The sequence below is a fragment of the Anastrepha ludens genome, chromosome 4, assembly GCF_028408465.1.
Source record: "Anastrepha ludens isolate Willacy chromosome 4, idAnaLude1.1, whole genome shotgun sequence".
Classification (NCBI taxonomy): Eukaryota; Metazoa; Arthropoda; class Insecta; order Diptera; family Tephritidae; genus Anastrepha; species Anastrepha ludens.
In genome coordinates, this window is record NC_071500.1 from 46773087 (window position 1) to 46795181 (window position 22095).

Genomic DNA, 22095 nt, shown 5'->3' on the forward strand with positions numbered 1-22095 from the left:
AAAAATGTGTGTGTGCGTGCACGTGCAGCCGCACATCAGATATCACATCAAGCTTCAGCTCCATCTACTTCATCTACAGCATATGCAATTATCTTATGCTACCTGCCTTTGAGATGGAAAGTGGAAAAACTAAAAAAAAGGAGAAAAAAATATATATGTTTAATAAAAAATACGAGCACAGTTGTGCCTAAGACGGTAGTTGAAATGTGTGATGAAGTCACTGAGACACACAAGCTCAGAAACTGGCTTCAAAGGAAGTGTGTTGATGAATTAATTTGTGCCAACAGGTTGTTTCTTTGGTGATGTTGTAATATAGCATTAAAAAAAATCAAGTAAAACAATAATTTCATAACAAAACCAAGCAGCCAAATATGTCACTTCAACATGTGACAACATGGCTTTGTAAATACGAATTTTCCCAGGATTTGAGTAATAAATATGTACATGTTTACCACTTACAAGGGCGTTGCCAGTTAATCGCAAAGGGGGGTGGAGGGGAACTTTTCCGAATTTTCTAATTTTGTTGCAGGGCTATACACATGTAAAAAACTAAATTGTAACAAGATTTCCGGGATTTTTTTCGAACTTATATTATATTATTTAAAATACATTCTTTAATTACGCCTGAATTTCGACAGCCAACTTTCTGTGGGCATTATTATATGAGAGTTGTTACTTTAAATTGACTGTTTTTGTCATTTACGTGAGAATCGGTCATAGTATCGGATGTTTTTTAAGAGCTTGAAATCTCAAAATGATAATACAGAACAGAAATACTTTTGGAATGAATTTCTATTTATTATTATCTGGTAGACAATATCATGACATTTATTTTTTGAATTTGATATACGGCATACGTTCATCGGGGTTACGAGGTACATGCCCATTAGAGCAATACAATTTTTGACTACTTTTTCCAATAAATCTGGCCATATGACGTCTATGGTGGTGGCTTAAATATTGTAATAAAGCGATTGTTAAGCGCGCTATAGGGCAAGTTGCATCGTCTTGTTGGAACCAAATGTCGTCGATGTTTTGCTGATTAATTTTTTTGAAAAAACATTCAGTCAGCATAGCTCGATAGCGCAATTCGTTGTCTATCGTAATGGTAGCTCCTTCCTGATTTCGAAAGAAATAAGGACCAATGATATCACCAGTGCTCGAACTTCGCGAAAAGAATTTTGTTTTTTTTTTCAAAGTAAATTTCCACAGAAGCGTTGTTCTGGCGTTAAACGAAGATGACTTGTCAGACCTTACTGAACAGAAATGTCAACAGAGTTGTCATTCTCAGCTTTCAAACCATAGTTATCGATAGTTCTCATGCAGTTACAAGAACACCCTTTAATTCTCAACCAACTCTTTACTCTTCTTGGAGTGCTAAAACAGAGTTCCACTATAGTTGTAATGCAGATCATTCCAAACAAAAATCGATTGCTTGCTTTTTGGGTGAAATTAGGTTTGCTTCTAGGCCCAAACCAGGTCTGAATTTTTGGTTTTGACAAACATTTTCTCTCAGTTCTATTTCATTCACTATAATATAAATTAGACATTGCAGATCAATAGAAAACACTGATAGATGTAAGTATAAAAACCGCAAAGAATACTATTGGAGAGGAGATCACAGTAACGAATAAATGGTACAAAAAAAAATGCAAAACAGCTAATTGTACGAAAAATCTAGCCAGAATAAAATACGTACTATATATAGCAAGAAATAAGCTTGCAAATCAACTAGATGATGGAAGTAAAAGAAAGGAGAGTAATACGGAAAAAGAGTAGCAAATAGAACAAATTGAAAGTTATTCTAAGAGAAATAAAGTCAAAGCTATGTACCAGAATATCAAAAACAAACTAAAACATTTTAACCTTAAAAACCTCCATAATCAGCGAAAAAACCAGTTATGGATAGATGGAAAGAATTTGTAATTTCTATACCATAATAACTTGTAAAATTGTTGATAAACTTCCTTAAGATATACAACTTATTAAAAAGATTATCTGTTTTCCTAAAAGAACTGAAAGTATGGCTTTTTGGTTTCAAACTTTATGATAATGAAGTAATGTTGCGGCCTGTCACATAACTTATCTTTCATTTAAAACAAATGCATTATATTGCTCTAAATTTCCTTAATAAATTTCTTTGAATAATAAGTTTACCTATTTACGAAATCTACCATTTAGTCTTCTTCTTGTTAAGAGCCGTAATTTGTATAAAAATAGTCAAACCTAAACGCGCATGTTTAGCAAGATCTTTTATTTATAATTAAAATACTAAGAATTTCGCAAAATTCTAGTTACATCCGACTAACAAAGCCGCGTATTTTGAAAGACCCTTTATTACATTACGAAGGGTACTGGTAACTAAGGCTACTAACAGAAATATAGGAATTAGTTAGAATTAGTTTTGCGGTTTCCCTTAGCGAATTCAGCGAGCTTTTCAGCCAGTTCCTATATACTTATATCTAATGAATTTGCTGCATGCATGATTGTACCACATGTGCTTATAACCTTTTATTTGTGTAAATGTATAAGTTCTCCACATATGTACGTATGTATGTATGTAATTATTAAAATGCACCTTGCAATGCTATGCTTGCATGCCATAATCAACTGCAGTAAAAATTTAATGCGCCAGCTCTCATGTTACGCGCTTCTAATTTCCCAATATATGTAGGTAGGTAAGTATTTGTGTATGCTTGTATACATGCATGAGTGTAGGAATGCACTTTTATGCAGAAAAGAAGTTTACGCAAATATTTTGCATACCCCTCACAATTTAGCAACCAACAATTTTCTTCTTTTTTTGCACTATGCACTTTTGCAATTATATTTTTGCCGCCGTCTTTTGTATTGCATTTCGCTGGCACAAACTGAAAATGTAATTAATCTACGTATTAGAGGCGTATTTGTCATGCGCTTGACTGTTGTGCAACTTCTTGGGCATGACACACTTTGAATTGTATGAAGAATAAAAAAAAGGATTTAAAGAAAAAGTAGAGCAAACCGCAAAAGCTTACCAGAAACATATAATAAATTATTACAAAAAATTTTTTTGTTGCATTGATATAGTTCTTCTGAAGCGCAAAATATTCATAGATATTTTACTTATCGGTCACCGTAACCGAATGGGTTGGTGCATAACTATCATTCGGAAGTACACAAAAAATCAAATAATAGAAACAGTTTTTTCTAACAGCAGTCGCTTCCTGGCAGGTACTTGCAAACCTCCGAGTGTATTTCTGCCATGCAAAGCTCCTCATAAAAACTCATTTCCCATTCGGAACCCGCTTAAAACTGTAGGTCTCTCCATTAGTGTAACAACATCAAGACGCACGCCACAGATAGGAGGAGGAGCACCCAATAAAGGGTCTAAGCGTAAATTATATATTATACTGATCCGTTACATACTAATGATCAACGTACTTGGAACATTCTTGTGCTATATTATCTGTCAGCCAAACGAATTTCGGGATTTCGAGATTCATTTATATGTCCAAATACCAATATTCTTAAGGGTTGATGTATACGGGATGACGATTTCAGGATCCCGATTATTAAGCACCGGAATTATCGAGGTATAATAAGGGCTAGTTCAGAACGGAATTGTGCAAACCGTAATATTCACGGATGAATCTTCATTTTGCTTGAAAATTTGCATACGTCGGCCTTCTGATAATCAATAACTTCAATGAACTGTTAAACATCCAGTTAAGGTTTATGTTTGGGGCGGCCTCTCCAAAGTAGTTCGCCATTTATTTGTGTTTCCCACCAATTTGAATGCAGTTTAGATAAGTGAAATTAAGCAAAAGGCGTTATTACCGTCAACTGCGAAGATGCTTGGAAGAATTAGCCAACCTTGGATTTTACAAGAAAACAACGATCCCATGCATCGAAGTCGAAGGTGTGTAGAGTGGAAATAGCAAAGTGGGATTGAAATGTTGGATTGGCCTTCAATGTCGACCGTGAATTCGGCTGATTTAGAGCCGATTACTTCCCTAGCTTCGCCGTAGCAGTAATTAGCACAGAGTATTCGAAGATTTGGATTCATTATCGCTAACGGTGGCGACTATAAATTTTATTATATATACTAGGTATAATAAATATGCCCACACGAGGCAGTTTGTTAGAATCGAATTGGTCAAATAGTTTCTAAGTTATGGCGGTAAGGCTTCTATTAGACATACTGTACTTAACACTGTCAAAAAAACAAGCAGAATAGCACAAATTTACTTAAATTGCAACTCCTCATAATTAGAAAGGCCTTCATTTTCCCAAGGCTCTCATTTAGACAATCACAAGCCGCATCTAACAATCAAGTTTAGGTTTCATTGCCTGAACTCTTACATGGGTTATCTGATGACAGACAGCTTCTTCCCTCTACTTATGAGAATCTGGCGTGACAGTTCTATAACAGAGTATGCGTCATCTTCGAGTCAAAACAAGATTTGCTAGAAATGCTCCCTTTGCAAGATCTATGCGAGAATGTAATATTTTATAAGAGAGTATTCTCATTGCCTACTCTATGACAAAACAGGTGATTTATAAGGTTTTTATAGGAGAATGAAAAAAAGTTATTAAAACTAATTGACAAATAATTTGAAAAAATGTCAATAAGTCTTAGTGCTGTAGTTATTTAACGCAGTGTTTATTTTCACTTATATATTGTAAAATTAAATACTCTTTTACCCATCGAACAGCTTCGCCCTTACTCCTTAATTTATAAAGAGTTAAAAGAGAACTTTTTTTGTCAAATGACTTTATTTTTGCTCTTTACTTATCCGCAATTTATATAAATTTCATGGGGCAGCTAAAAAAATTAAACACTCACCTCAGCTTATACGAGTATATACTTATATTCCGACTGTCATTTGAACAATTACATTTAACCATAAATGCTGACTTCACTTCATACCGTTGTGTGAACTTATACATACGTTAACCATATTCGTATACCAATTCATACTTCACATATCTCACGTAATTAGATCTTAAAAATTTGCTGATGGTATGATTTTGGTTGGTGATTTTTGCGCTAGCTTCAAAACTAGTTTACGGTTACTTTTTTTTTGAACTCGTTGAACCTACATGGTTAACCTTGTTAAATTTTGATTTTTTTCATTAATTTTTTTGCATGCCTTATATTTTCCCATACACCAATCTGTGCACATACGAGTATATCTGTGGACTTTTAAAGAAACAGCATTTTCCACTTTAATAGTTTTTGTTTCGAGTCATATATTTCATAAAAAACCTCGATATTTTAAAAAGGTTAATATTTAATTAATAATAAAATTAGATGGACTCTTAAGGTACAGCTATGAATGATTAATAGATGGTTAAAATATTGCATTACAACCAACATTTAATGAATTATCTGTAGAATGCACTAAATTGATTTAGGTTGTTTTGTCAAAAATCCACAGACGTGTAGTGTATACTTCATTGAAATTCGTACACGGTTTAATTCAGAGCTAGCAATCAATTTGGCGAATATGATTTATTTGAAATAGTCTTATGAGATTATTCATGATGTTTGTGAGTGGAATTTGTCTGTTATTTTTATAGCAATCGCATTAGGGTATTGTAACTTTCCAATTGCTCAACTTGTGGCATTATGGGCTAGGTTTGCAATTACAAAAAAAAAACATATAATTGGCGCGTACACTTCTCTTAGATGTTTGGCCGAGTTCCTTTTCCTATTTGTGGTGTGCTTGTTCATGTTGTTTCACAAATGGGAAGAGCTACAGTTTTAAGCCGACTCCGAATGGCAAACGGTTTTTTATGAGGAGCATTTTCATGGTATAAAGATTGCCAATGCCTGCCGAAAGGCGACAGCTATTAGAAAAACTATTTCTATCCTTTGGTGTTTCATACACGGAGATTCGAACCTAAGCACTCCTGAATGGTAGTCACGCACCAAGCCATTCGGTTACAGCGGCCGCGGCAGCAGTTTACAATTACTTATTTATAATACTTGGCGAAAGCACGCACCTCCCATCTATTCAATCCGGCTTCGACAAATATAAAATACTAAACTACTAAGTTATAATAAAATGGTGCAAATATTTAGTAATATTTTATTTATTGAGGAAGTTGCGCTCAGAGATGTGCTCTAAATCCACGAAGGAAGCGCAATAGATCTTTCAAATCTCAATGGTAAATGCCCTCGTAATAATAGTAGTATGCATAATTTTTAAACCGCTTGCCGACCCCTTCTGCGAAGTGAAAAAAGGCGTTAAAGCAGCCAGAGTTGGAGAATACAAACTAGTGTTATTCACTCATCTGCCTTCATCAGTCCGCGCGCCTGAAGCTCTGCCAACCTGTGAGTTGCATTGTTGAAGCGAAAGCGAATAAGAACCGCAAATTCAAGATCAAAGCTTCTGAGGATCACTCCGTGGGCATTCACAGAGCAATGAAGTGTAGGCTCTTGGTCTTCCAGATGCGTGTCACACAAGCCGAATCTTTAAACACAACGCGGCAGAGATATTCATTTATAGGTATAAGTTCCGTAATTAAGAAAATAATGGATCTTAAATCACGTTTCTCCAAGCTTAGAAGAAATTTGATTATTCACCTTCTTGCACTAACGATTGAGGAACCGTACTATGAACATTCCAAATCTAGCTGCCATACCTTCTTGGTTCAGCTCTTTGAGTAATACGCTTTAATACTTCCTTCTTTGTGGCCAAGTTTAGAGGAGAGAGACAGAACAGTGCCAGCCCCGCTATTAGGCCGTGATATGCACGATGCTCTATAATTTTTTTTGCAGCTGTCCAAGGCGCCTCGTTGTTGTAAGAAGACCACATGAGCATCTTTTTTAGTGTCCGGGCCAACTTAGTCCTGTTCGTTTAATTTGGCCTTTACTGGAGCGATTCCGATTTCAGCTTGATGCTAACCAGTTTCTTTCATCCGTTAAGCAAGTTGGAGTTTCACAAATAATTTGTTGGCACGAAATATAAAATGATCGAAAACTATTTTTCTAGTAGCGGCCGCCCATCGATTAGCAATGGTAAACACATCCGAGTGCTATTCTGCTATTAAAAAGCTTTTCATAAAAATCCATAAGCAGTTCGAAGGCAGCATAAAATCTACTCTTGCGGAATAGCATCAAGGTGCACAGCACAAGTTTGAGGATGAGGCCAACAAAACACATATCAAGAGATGTAAGCGCTAGTTATATATACACGTATATATGTATATATATGTGTATATATATAAGTATTATTAAACAAAATTTTTAAATAATAGTTGTAAAATGGTATTCTGATAAGGATTTACATATAAAAAAATTTACCAAAGCCTTAACTGCAGTTTAACTACAGGTGAATACAGAAAAAAGCGCACGAACTGATGTAATTTTTGTCATATCAATGCCCGCAAACTCTATTTCAGAATAAGTTAAATCAATTTGCTGGCCTAAATAAATAGTTATTGCCGTTTTACGACCGCCCCAATTTTTAAGATACAAAGTACTCACAGGGGATGTTTGAGTTAACTCTACTGCCGTGGAAACGCTTAATATTTCTGAAACTTTACAGAGCGCTTGAACGCAGTTAATTGTTGAAAATATTTTACTCATTACACTTCTTTTTATACCAATTTTCTGGAGCAGTCAGTGTTTAGGAGTATATAAGCGCATAAATATTTTTCCATAATGATTTTTTGACAAAAAACAAGTTGCTTCTGCCACTATGGAAAACCACTTCCTAACCTAATTATGGCGCAATAATACTTCAAATGTGATTTTATTCTAGGCTTAACTATTTGTTGCTGCCTTTTATTGGTCAAAAATTTGATTAGAAAACAAAATAAGGAAAAAAAACTGAAAAAAATTCTCTTCACACTGAAGAAATTAGAAATTTCTTGAAGCCTACAAGTACCTTTCTATTTCTAGTTTTTCATCGAGTTAAAGAAGATGATTTTTTTCTTGAGTGAAAGTTAACCGAAACCAGCAAATTGCTCTAAGGCATTGTGAGAAAAACCTTATTTTTCTGGCACTATACTTACAGGTAAGCACTACATACATACATATGTACATCAAGCAATCCATCATCAACTCACTCATTTAGCTGCTGCAATGTAATGACTTTACTATTGAGTGTGGTGTTGTTGTGAACAGAAGGCTGAGTGTTTAGCTGCAAGAAATTTGCTGAGTATGCATTTTTGAAACGTGCTTTTTGGAGAAATTTTGTTCTGTTTTAGGTGCACAAGTTAACAAGTGCATGTATCCAACCCACACATACATACACACATTATTTTTATTTTTACTATTTTCATAGGGTTTGTATTTTCATATTTACATCTTTGCTTGACCTTTGATGCATTGTCATAACACGAAGTGCATATTATGACAAGGGAAAGTTGAATTTGAAAATATGGTATTCGGCATTCCCGAAAAAATAAATACATGCATGGGCTTTCTCGTAGGTAGCTTGGCAAATTATTCTCGTACATCAAATAAATTAAATTATTGAATATAAGTTTTCAAAATATTTTAATAGATATCGCATTCACAGTTTTTGTTTTAAAGTTACATAAAAAACCTTACACTATGCAAAAAATGATGAATAAAAAATGTTCAGAACAATTCAAGGCATAATTTGAAGATTTATAATTACAAATGGCGTCGTTTGTCAATCATATTTGACACTTCTTAAATAAACAGCAGCAATATACAAACATATAAGCAATGAAGCGGTTACAATAAAGAATTCAATAACTCAAATAATTTTTTTTTTATTTTTTTTTTTGTGTTTAGTAAAAAGGTTATTCAAAAACATCATTGTATGATTAATTTTGCGCCACTTTGTATTCTGCACGCTCTCAGATATTTTGTAACCCACTAATAAATTTTATAAGCGAAATTAAAAAAAAACTTTGTAACCGTTACTTGACGTCGTGAAGCACAACTTACAATGTAGTGAAAATATTTCTGCATACATCGATAGCTAATTTGAGCGAAAATGTAGATGATGCATATATTAAGCAGCACATTTGCCACGATCGATTAATTTGCCGATAAAAAAATGTGATTTGTGAAATTGAGAACTTAAAATAACAACACGAAACAGAAATATTATTGGAAGAATTTTTTTTATAACAATCTTGTACATAATAAATATTAATAAATCGATTTTAAGCGCAATGTATGGCAAGTTGCCGTCTATTGTTGGAACCAAATGTGGTCGATATTTAGCTCATTAATTTTTGGAAAGAAAAATTCAGTCAGCATTCACCGTAACTGCAGCTTCCTCATTTCGAAAGAAATATAGATCGATGATGCCGCCGGCGCTCTAGAAACTTCGCGGACAGATTTTTTTTTTTTTTTTCAAAGTAAATGTTTACAACTTGGAAGCGTTGTTCTGGCGTTCAAAGATTCATGATGGTGTGCCAAACCTTACTGAGCAGAAATGTCAATACAGTTTGTCATTTTCAGCTCTCAAAGTATACTCGATAGTTCTCATACTGCTAAAAAAGCACCCGTTATATACATATATTTATTTCAAATAAGAGATCATTAAATTTTCTTAATTAACTTAATACAAAATCTTAAAAAAAATTAACAAAGTTTCGAGTTATTGCCAAAACTATCGGAAACATTTTTTTTTTTTAAATTTCGTAAACAATTAAATTTAACTAATTTCTGCACACATTTTAAGCCATAATAGAAATAAATTCACAGTTAAGTATAACATTTATTTACAAGAGATTAAAAAGGCCCAATGTCTGGAAAACTTCATTAATGGGGAAAAAATTGTATAATTTTTTGTACTCAGCGACCGATTTGGATAGGAACTGAATAGAAATTTTTTAACAGTCGATGTTTCAAAAGTAAAATCACAAACAATTCATTGATGAAAGGCTTCAGTTTTCAAGCAAACGTGTAAACATTTTAGACGGTATTAATTATTGCATTGTATTAGTGTTGGCAAAGTGGATGGTCCACAAACCTTGTGGTAGGGACACCCTGTGGTAGTATAGAGAAACGCTTTATCTTCCTTGAAAAAGTAATTATTTGAGTCTTCTCTGTGAGTGTCTAGATCAGACTTTGCCTTCTAAAGTGCCTATGATAAATTAAGATATGTTATTGTTACAGATAAAATTTAGTACTTCTTAGACTACTTCTTATCTCCTTGAAATACCCCAAATGTTTCATCATCTTCACAGAGAATTTCTCGAGTGCTGTTGATGGCCGCGGAAAAGCTCTTACCATAGCTTTGCTTAATCTTAAAACCATAATTATTCCTTTCTCGCCTAACGTAAGCTATGGTATAATGACTTGGGTTGGACCTTTTTGCACTGTCACTAAATTTCACTCTCTGTTCGGTGGTATTATAGTTAAAGTGCAAAATCCATTCAGTGATGATGAAATTCGTATTTTAACTACCACTGAAGAGGTAGTGGTGGTAAAACTCTTATTGCATTTAGTTTTTAGTGCACTAAGCCCAACCCTTTCCAAATTGGTATGCTCGGGTACACAAAGAAGAATGTTATTTCACGACCTCACTATTTTGGTTATCATTGCTTGCACTGCAACCTTATAGTCAGCGAATATATTGAAGTTGTCAGCCCCAATCATCTTACCTTGCAGACGACGTCCAAAAGACAACATTTACTTTTAAGAACATGAAACTGTATGCCTTAAATACTTGACTATTTCGGAATCATAATTGCAAGAATTTAATAACAGAAATCTAACTGGTTATGTGTGTATCGTAAACATAAATTTAAGAAATTAACAACAAACTTTAGGAATATTAAAAATTAAGCAGCTGAGTACTTGTTACATATAATATGGACATGAAAAATCCATTTAAAATTCACGAAAAACTGGTTAGCATGGCGAAACTTGGCGCAAGAACTTGCCACTCATAGCCAACATAAGACAGCAACCTCCGCAATGGCTGTGCCGGCTTGGCCAGTCAGCCACAACCGGACGATGTTGGCGACAGGTGCTTGCAACATACAGTGCTAATATTCATACAGGTATTTATGTACATATAATATACATTTTTATGCGCATAAATGTATATGTACAAATTCGCCTTTTAGAGAAAAAAATGTATGCATATGTACGGGTATTAACACTCACTTATGCGAATGACATTAAATGTAAATATGACCAAATCATAAATTAACAACAAGAATTCACTTACCGCGCAACTGATAGATCGGGCTGCCGACTGGCGTGTTCTCGAGCAGGCTGAAACGTGACATATCACCACTGCCGGGCACGAAGTGTGGCGGTTGATTTTGCGTTTGGCCGTGCGCACTGCGCATGCTCAACTGTAGTAGCAGGTATACGTGTAGTAGAAGGGCGGGAAGTAGCGCCATATTCCGATTGAAGGTAAGTCGCCTACATGACGTAGGCGAGGAATTTCGCATTTTGCTACACCACTATGAAATAAGAGTTTAAAATATTTTTATTCGATTTACCGGTTTACGAATATGCGCTTCAAATTGTATGCAGTAAGAAAATAATTTCATTTTCCCAGCTCATACGAACGATATACACACATACGAGTCCATCAACTAACCGGTGCTAAGTTTTACAGCGTCGCGTACTTTTCAATTTAGTTTTATTTTAATTACAGAATGTTATTAGTAAACGTATGTTAATTTAACTCATTCAATTCAATATAGTTCTGTACAATAGTAAGCACCTTACGAGCAATGGAGCTCTACTGAATACCCCAATGAGTTTCAGCAAGTACTAAATCACACTGTAAGCTTACCTGGATGCCTAAACCATTGCATTTGAAAATTCTAAATACTCAGCCAAACTTAAATATACTCTTCGACTTAAAAAAGTAAAACTTCTGGGACATGAGCGTATTGATCTCCGCATGCAAGTATAAAAGGCGCCTAGCAGAACTCTACCGCCACCCGAACTACTGACCATCAGGTGGACTTTAAAACAACATTTATCCAAGCTCCCTTAACAGACATAAAATCGGCGTATAGTTGAGTCCCATCTTAGCCCATGGCGTGTTTTTGTACTCAAATAGCGCCCATGCGCCAATCGCTATTGGTCAGACGGTTGTATTTGCGTAACTCCTTAAGAAGACAAATGGGGACAAAAATCTGAAGCTTCTTCTACCTTGCTAATTGTTCACCCAAAATACTTATAAATAATATCAGACAACCACTTGAATAAGATACATATTTCTTCACTATAATGAAGAGTTTCATCTGATATTGATGGATGAAGGGCCGGTACTTTAAAAATATTTTATTTCTTTGCTTGCTTGTTGGGTGCATTTCGTCGAGAAATGTTAACAGACAATGCAACGCTTGATCAAAAAGTTCCCGGAACAACCGTCAGTAATTGGTGCGAAAACCTTAGAAAGGTTGGCTTCGGAGGAGTCCATGAGCTCTGGAACTGATGAAAACATTACTAAAGTGAAAGAAAAGTTGACCAATAACTGCAAATTAATCATCACAGAGCTGGCAAAGGACTTGAAAATTGGTTATGGAACAGTACAGGAAATTGTAGTTAATGATTGGCGTTTGCGTCCTGTTGTTGTAAAGTTGGCCCCAAAGGAGCTAAACTTCGTACTAAAAGTTATCGTATTGATATCGCCAAAGACGTGATTTTCAAAGATAAATCCGACCCAATATTCTTCACTTCAAATGCATCATTACTGGCGACGAGACGTGAGTGGATGAGTACGACACGCAATCTAGATATCAGGTGCGTGAGTGGAAAGCTCCAAATGAACCAAGACCAAACAAACTACTTCGTTTTCAGCCAAAATGGTATTGTACACCACGGATTTTTACTAGAAGGTAATCCAATTAATAAAGACCATTATTTGGGCGTTATGAAACGTTTACGTGAAGTAATTCACCAGAAAGTAAAAGATTGTGGGAAAAAAACTCGAGAACAATGATGACGCAGTGCCTTCATTATCCGTGAATTTGTGACCAAGAACGAAACGAATACAACCACGAATATCAAGAAACCACTATGGAGAACCACTTCGGCGTTTAAATAGTCGAAAAGAAGTAGTAGAAATCGAAGACGGCTCTGATGGCTATACCAAAAATAGAGTTCCAGAAATGTTTCGAGAGGTGGATCAAACATTGGCATAAGTGCGTTACAGTAGATGAGGAGTACTTTGAATGTTATAATAGCTAATTAACTTTTGAGGAATAAACTTATATATTGAATTTTCTAAATATACTCTGGGAACTTTTTCAGCGAGGTGGTATTTCTTGGTGCCATAGGGCCATATATGTATTTTCTTTGCAGACATGTAACAGCCGATTGATAATTCTAATAGGTTTGTTTTTAAGCTCCATTATTAATAGATAAGTACAAAAAGGGATGTTGAGCGAATGAAAATAAACACATAAAATAATCTGCCTGTTTCGTAATGTTCACATTAACAAGAAATTGAGAAACGGCGCGGGAATTTTTCTAGATATACATTTTTATATCCCATTGAATTTTAAAATAACAAAGTGATAAAAAAATGCTGGTGATATTTGTCAATTTTTTTTCGTTGAGGTGTCATGCCTTTTCTTCTATAATTTACTCTGTAATGCCCGAGTTTTTTTATATGAAAGAAAAAGCCTATCACCGTCTCTTTCTCAGCATCACAGATTTTGATGAACCATTGCTTCATTCACAACCACATGCCATCGCTATTCAAAGCCACTTCCTTCCAACGCTTCACGTTTATCTGTTTAAAGTCTGCTTCCACATATTCGAGCCATATCTTTCTTGGGCGTGCTCTTCTTTGGTCTGCAACTGGGCAGAATTCACGCGCTTTTCGTGCTGCTCGCTGAATGGAAATTTTCATAACGTGACCAAGCCATATTTTACTAGCAGCGTCAAAAAAAAAAATTCCCAGAAATCAGAAGCATTTTTTAGTCACTTGTAACATTCATTAAAATTTAAAAGGCTATAAAATTGCATGTTCGCGAAAATTCTGATTAAAAAATTGAAAGTTTTGATAGAATTTTGCAAAATTTTGTATAAAATTGGAATTTATATGCTACATGATTCTTGTTGTAGCACAAACTATATTTTTATAAAAAAATACTTGTGGGCTTATCATTTTCCAGCGGGGTGTATTTGAGACGAATTAATGGTGGTCAAGGCATACTTGAATTTTCATAGACACATACATATATACAATTTTAAGTATTCGTTAAATTTAATTAATTTTACTTTATTTGTTAATTAAGTCTTAATTTAATTAAATTAAGTCTTTTATTATTTAACTTGTTTCATTTTTTGATTAATATCACATACGTTGTTTGAATTATAATTATTTTTCACTTATCGGCTTACTCCACGAGAATTCAACATTCTTGTACTTGCTGATATTAACCTTGAGTTCCGATCTGATTTCATTGTCCCATGGTGCACGAGCGCCATATAACTTCAGTTGTTATTGTTTTCTATGCACTATGTTCATTTTTCTTTTTGTTATTATTTTCTGAGTTATTTTTATTGTAAAGCAGCATTCGATTTGTTCTCTGTTCTTTGAAATGCTAAAATCACGATGTGGTCGTTTTTTCTCCCCACGGCTTTTAATTTGTGCTACATATTGGCCATTTTGTATATGAAGTTGGTGTTACGGATTGGCAATCATTCATGATTATTTTTTTTTTTACTTTGTAGATTTAGTGTTAAAAAGGCTTCATTTAAATCTCGACCTCACATTCCTAAACTATTCGTTCAGAGCAGGGCGTTTTATAGCTATTAGCGTTTTATATCCCATAAACGTTTTTGCATACACTTGTGGTCACCCAATTGAGTCACTTAAACATTTTAAAATATTCGCAATATTTGTAATGTTAGTTTATTATGCAACAAAAACTTTAGAAATTTGTGGTGTTCATAGAGAAGGGCAGCATCATCGGTTTTTATTTCTCTCGAAATGAAGAAGCTGCTACCGTCACGGTGAATGACGAGCACTATCGAGCCATACTGACTGAATTTTGGCTCCCAAAATTAATCAGCGAAACATCGACGATATCTAATTCCAAAGAGATGGCGTCCTACAGCGCGCTTAAGAATCGATATATTACAATATTCAAGCCATCATTGACGTCATGCGGTCAGATTTATTGGAAAGAGTAGTCAAATATTGGACTGATTGAATGGGCCATGCAACTCACAGTAGCCTTGGACATAATTCGGATACTACATTAAAAAAATAAATGCCATTAAATTATCTATGTATCAGATTATTATAAAAAAAATTCACTGCAACAATATTTCTGTTTTGCATTCTAATTTAAGTTTTCACATAGCACATTGTATTTGCACACTCGCACACATATTTGCTCACTCGTCCAATCAGTCGTTATTCAGACGGCAACGAAGTGCCATTGGTTGATTTTGGTGTTGATATCACCGACACAATCTCACTTTTTTTGTAATCACATCCCAAGTGACGTCAGCCCCTCAGCTGATTCGTCGAATTCACTGTTAGCCGAATAACGGCCTGCTAAAGAGCACACCTCTGAGAATCTCTTCACCATACCTCGTCTAATCTTAAAAATAGTTGAAGGCCAAAATCCCTTCAGGACTCGAAGATGACAAAACACCATGAAAATATAACAAAACGTGGAAGGAGGGTTGCCATTTAATCTTACAGCAAAAATTAAGAGAAGTAAAGCAAATTCATTACTCGATACAAATGACAAAAATTGATTACACAGGCCGGCAAAATTGTGAGGCACGAAAGTATGGAATACTTTTACAAATGTTTAGACACTATTTTTTTTTGTCAGTATGCCAAATTCGGCGATACTAAGAAATTGAATAGCTTCGAGAATATACTAAATTCCACTTACAACTTCTCGGTGGTAAATAAAGACTCTGTTAAGCTTCAAAATAAATTTCTTAGCAGTGTCACATTATTTTCAGATATTGTGATGCTCCGCTGTCTCAATTACATACCAAAAACAAATTTTTTTTTTTTTAATTTTTAGGTTGAAATATCTGCAGAGCTTGACTTTATGCGATTATGCTTAGGCCAGATTCGCATAAAGCACTCCAAACTCTGTCGTTGAAGTATTGCTTAGTTCTGCAGATCCATCAAATTTTGTCGTCTTCTACTTTCGATATTTCACTCTTTCCTATTTTTCAAGTCTCACACTGACTGTGAAAAATATTTAAATTGCTTTAACGTTTTTTAGCGAATTTCTATTTTGGTTTACATATTCATAAGAAAGTGTTACCTTTTTTTTGCAGTTTCAAACTATCTACGTATGATTTCTCTTTTTAGATAAATTATTTTATATTTATTAATTTATCTGTTTTTCTTATACCCGTGAGCATAACAGCTGTATGGCACAAAATAATCGAGATAGATATAGAAATATGAAAATATATCAAGAAGATGAAGATAGGTACATATATGTACAAAATTCTCAGAGTATTGAGAGAAGTCGGTTATCGATGCAGTTCGTCCGTCCGTGTACACGATAACTCCAGTAAAAATTAATTCTCTCATTGTCCATGTGTTTGTTTGATTCCAAAAATTAGCAGCCAGCACAAATTGAATTTTTCTAAAATGTGCGTTAGTATAAAAGGTTCAGGGCCGATTTTATCACTTCCCTACTTGTTAAATTTTCTGTCTTTAAATGGATAATCATGCCTCAGTTTCAAACTGATGTACATTTCACTTCAATAGAGCCAGTTAAGAAAACCTTGCCTGCAAGCACTACACGTACGAGTATAACTGCCACATAGGCAGCTCGAATATCTGGTACTAAGGTGATATGCCATTTGAGCAAATCTCAAAGTGATGAGTTAACTACCTGTGCTGACGAGTATGTTCGTTTTTAGTGTTAATAATAATGAGCTCGTTCATTAAGCTACTAGTCCATTGATTTCAACGACGGCTACTTATTGTTGGCAAGTCTTAAAAATATTGATGAATACATAAATAAGATTTTGCTGGTGAAGAGAATAAATTACTTCTACTTCGAGTATTACAACTCACGCTTACTGTTAATCTAGCGTTAATTCTTTCGCTTTTAGCCGTATGTGCCAGACGGTAAATGTTTTTTGCAAAATGAGAAATGCATTTACCGATGGGTAGAACAGTGAAAACTTGCATTAACTTGCACTGTTATTTAGTCGTATAGAGTGAAGATTCGATAATTCGAATTTAACGCTAAATTATACAAAGCTTCTGACTTCGCCACTACTAAGCCTAGATGCGATACGTTTTAACCTACCAGTTAACCAAGCTATGAATGAACTTTTATCTCCATTGCAAATTGCGTAATTCTCTTTCGAGACATAGGCACGGCATCACGTAAGCTACTTTATTCTATAGAAAATTTTGTATGCAATCCTAAAAGTTTAATCACATTTGTGCGAACAAAAAGCTAAATTACGCAAAAACTACGTGCAATAATCAAATCACTATATTTCAGTATTTTAGTTTGGATATATAAAGGGCCTTTCAAAAGACGAGTCTAGATGCAGTTTTAATATAAAACGTGTACAAATTTAGATTCTTTCAGGTTTGATTTGAAAATATGGGTCTTAACAATTGTATGTGAAAAATAACATCATCAACATGTCCACTATGAGCGCGTCTACAAGCGTGAAAAATCAGCATCACGTTCAAGGAACCAATTCACGAAATTTCCGCATAAACAATGATCCCCTGGTTTCAATTCTAGTTTTAATTGAATTTTTTAAGGAGAAAAATACAAATCCTTATATAAAATCTGCCAATGGGTCGATTCATGAATGCCTAATTGTTGAGAACGTCGAGATATCGATGTTGAACGTCCAGTTTTCGAAAGGACTGGCAGCTTTTTCTAAACTAGGCAGAACCAGTTTCTTGAAATCTTTCCAACAACCTTCAAATTCCCAACTCATTTGTCTATTACCTTATTTCCATAAAAAATAAAAAAAGTTTCAATAACTTTAGCGCATTTTTCTATCATGTAAAATTGTACATCTGAGATGGAAAATGTACCCTTTAGGAATATTTCACTACTGACATCTAGGCGTCTCTTCTGAAAGACCCGTTAATATTTTTTACAATAATTATTCCAAATATACAACTGAGTTGGTTTGGGGGTCGCGACTATCCGATCATGCTTGCGAAAGGGATAAAACGACGTTGAATGGGGTTCTAGAGTTAAAAAAGAAGATACAAAATAAGTTTCAAACCCCTGAAGAGCTGATAACAACATCATATCATCTTCTAAAAAGCTGAGTAAGCAGTAAGTTTTATTGATCAAGTTAAATTTTAATGTATAGATCCCTTTCTGGTAATTCTTCATTAAGAACCCGACTAACCACTATTTTTTTCTAATCTAATCGTAAAAAATTGTTCGGCCGCCGTAGAGAACGTAGGTTCGAATCTCGGTGAAACACCAAAATGAAGAAAGAGTTTTTTCTAGTAGCGATCGCCCCTCGGCAGGCAATGACAAACCTCCGGGTATATTTCTGCCCTAAAAAAGCTCCTCATAAAAAAATCTGCCGTTCAGAGTCGGCTTGAAACTTTAGGTGCCTCCGTATTTATAGAATAAAACCCCTTCACTCGAATTCGATTCAAACGTGTACAAATACTCATGTTACTATTTCGAGATGTTATAGATCTTTCAATCGACATTTGGAGTGAATGTTTTGCTGTTAAGTCTTTTAAGAACTGTCGCAACTACTTGTATGTATATAACGGTATGCCTTGATTAAGATTAGAACAAAGCATTCGGCAACTAATCGCCATTCTTGCATCAAAGAGTTCTCGGCGAGCTCAAGAAAAATAAATTTCGGTAACAAAAAAGGCCTTTACGGGCTTCGAAAGGCTACTTGGCAAGCGTGCTATCATAGCGTTTATTTAGGTATGTATGTATATACATATATTGTCATGCATGTACATATGTATAATCAATAACTTCCCATAAAAAAAATCTTCTCTAATGATGGGTTACCTTGGATTGACTGCTCTTACAAATGTTCATTCGGTGCCCTAAAATGTTCTGGAAAGAGTTTCTCAGTTCTATCGAAACACGTTCTAAAATTATCCGCATCTTTTAGGAGTCATTCTTCAAGAAGTGATTCCCCAGAAATCGGAATTATCTCATCATTTCTTTGGAGTACGGGTATGCGCAGAGGAAGCACTCGATCGGCTCTATCTCTACTTCATCTCTAAAGCACCTACAGAAATGTTAAGGGATACCGTAAAGCTGGTGACTATATTACTACTCGCCTTTTCCCATGAATATTCTTATTAGTAGCCGCCCTACAGCAAATCCCGGAACATAGTTTGAATTCTGTTTCAATTAGGGGAATTCCACTATAATCCACTTTATCCACAACATAAAAATAGAGTGCCGGACTCTTCTTATTATTGTTTTTGCACATAGCGTATAATTGCTATGTATGCGGTATGCGAAATATACAGAGAAAACAGCCTCACTTTTTGTTACCTTTTACGTTTGGGTGAAGAGCTGGTAGCTCAGCAGCAAGAAGAAAAGCACAAAAAAAATTACGGTAAAATCGCGGTCATGCCCAGTGTTGGCAGCGAAAGAAAGCAGTACCAGCACCATTAAGTCAGCCTCTTCATCTTTCGCTGCTGCTGGCCAACAAGAATGAGAATTGAAAAGTGTAAACAAGTTTTGCAATGTAAAATTTTGCAGCCTCTACAGTAGAAAATCTACTTTGACAAGCTATGGGAGATATATACATATGTACGTATATGTGTGTATGTATGTACGTGAAATGAAATGAAATTTGAAATCTGCGAAAACCTTGTACACTGCTTTTGTGTGTGCACGAGTATTTTGGGTAAAGCTGAGTAAAATATTTTTTTCATTTCCATTGATTTTAATTACGGTTTTAGGTTATAAGTGCATAGTTATTTATATATATGGATATACGTATGTATGCATGAATAGAAGTATAAAAAAATATATGCATATTTTATATCCTTTAGATCCATTTTTGGGGGTATGTGCATATATTTTGCTAATTTTTTTTGTTCATTGATATCTCGAAAACTCAGCCAGTAATCAAAAAACAATATTTAGGTATGTTGTCTAAGCATACAAACAGCAATAAACATCCACAGAATTTAATAAATACATACAAATATAGTAAATTTAGTAATTTATTGTTATTTTAATATAATTCACGTCACACTTCTCTTTGATTTTTAGCTCTTTTCCAAATTTAGCAACTTATTTTTGTTCTTATACTTTTTGACTCCAAAATTATTTTATTATTTAAATTTATTCGACTTATTTTATAATTGAAATCTTTTGCGCATGCGTCATCAAATCACTACTTCACCAATTCCACTTTTTGTTTCCTTTTTCATTTTAATATTTGCCAGTTCTTTCAAATATCAATGAGCTAGATTTCGGATTTATGCAAATTTTACTAAATATATTTTCCTTATTTTTAATTCCTCAGTGTATTTTGTGTTTTCGTCGCCAAAAACATTTTATTTTTATTACATTTTAATACACTTTTATTTAATTTTTGTAACTTCACGATTCTTATTTTCTCGTTTTCTGCAAAAACTTGATTTTGCCTTTCCACCGTTTTGATTCTTTTTTTTTTATTTGTTTACATCTTTCAAGATTTTTACCTGCTTCTACAAATACACTTTAATATCTTGAATTTTGTTTTTGTCTACACTGCTTTAGTTGTTGCTTCCAATTTGCCTTTCGACCAGCGTTCACGTGAAGCACAACCGCACGCCACGATTCATTCTCAACAAATGTTGGTTAGTCATTCATTGCTGCTTATCTTAATACCAGACGTGACTTGGCTTGACTGTTGAGCGGCGTTCAAGGTGCTCTGTGGTGTGGTGAATTTCAACTCAAAAAAGTGTGTCTTATGAATTGAGAAATACTGGTTTTCATGTGCAAAGTGTTTGTTACTTTTGTTGTGATAAAAAAGAATTGGCGCTAAATTCAATTTTCTATAAAGTAATAATAAACATAGATTGGAACTATCCCGTACTGGTTTTGCTGATTTCGGATGGGTTAGCCGATGAAATCCCAGATAGTTCGCGGAAAAGCCAAGCTTGTTTATTTAAGCACTGAATCTCAGAGCATCTTTGACGATCTTATGTTTCCAAATAGTGATACAATTACTCGCTGATAAGAACTTTGGTTCGATTATACTTATAGAAGTATGATTATATATGAAATAAAACAGACGTCAAATAATTGCGGAAACGTGAGACGAGTTATATCGGTGTAAAAGAAGATTGAGTTTAAAAAAAATATTTTTTTTTAGTTTAAATTTTCAGGAACCCATTAACCACTTGCGATATATTATTAGTATCTCGGAAATGGCTTTGATGTTCTAGATGCAATTGTTCATCAAAATAAAGGTATTCCAATGGGAGATAAACTAAAGAATAATGCCGATGATGATGAAGTAAGTAAGCGTGCGGACGTCTTTTATATAGAATACTTCAAACTTAGACTTTATTATATATTATTAAAATTGAATGGGCTATAAAACTGAACATAAATTTTCTGAAAGTTCTGAAAATTTTGATGGACATTTTTTTAAATTCATAATATTTTTATCTCTTCTGCAAATATTCAGCGGCCTGTTCCGCTTTAAGGCTAAAAGCGAGCTCCCAATGGAAGACTGTCACACATGGACATTCAACCATCTTAGTTTCCTATACGGATATACCTAGTGATTGTGATTATCACCCTCTTATTCTCTGCTTTGAAAAGGAATTTCTCAGCCTGGAATGGCTTGAAGAAGATCCATCACCCAACACACCCGTTAAGATCTCTACGGACGGATCTAAAATGAATGCCGATGTAGGATCAGGGTTATATAACGAAGATCTTTTTACCAGTGAATCCTTTAAACTACCGGATCACTGTAGTGTTTTTCCCACGGAAATAAACGCTATTCATGAAGCCTTAATATGGTTAGAGATAAATAGAATATCATCAACAGATATCTGCATTCTATCAATCAGCTAAGTTACCCTATGTGCTCTGGATACAATCCAAATATCATCAATGAGTGTCTTACATTCTCGTCAATCTCTTAATGGAATGGCTAAACAGTATCATATTATCTGTGCTGGGTTCCAAGTCACATAGACATACCAGGAAACTGTA

General features: G+C 34.5%; 1 protein-coding gene across 1 annotated transcript in view; it reads right to left on the reverse strand.

Annotated features, from left to right (window-relative positions):
- LOC128862177 (cadherin-23) overlaps positions 1-20730 on the reverse strand; it is a 50227-nt gene extending 29497 nt beyond the window's left edge. Inside the window, exons 1-2 of the mRNA XM_054100647.1 lie at positions 20586-20730; positions 11157-11397 (exon numbers count right to left, since the gene is read on the reverse strand). Of these exons, the coding sequence (XP_053956622.1) occupies positions 11157-11385 (229 nt within the window). The 5' untranslated portion in view covers positions 11386-11397; positions 20586-20730. The remainder of the gene's footprint in view (positions 1-11156; positions 11398-20585) is intronic.
- Positions 20731-22095: the final 1365 nt, after the last annotated feature.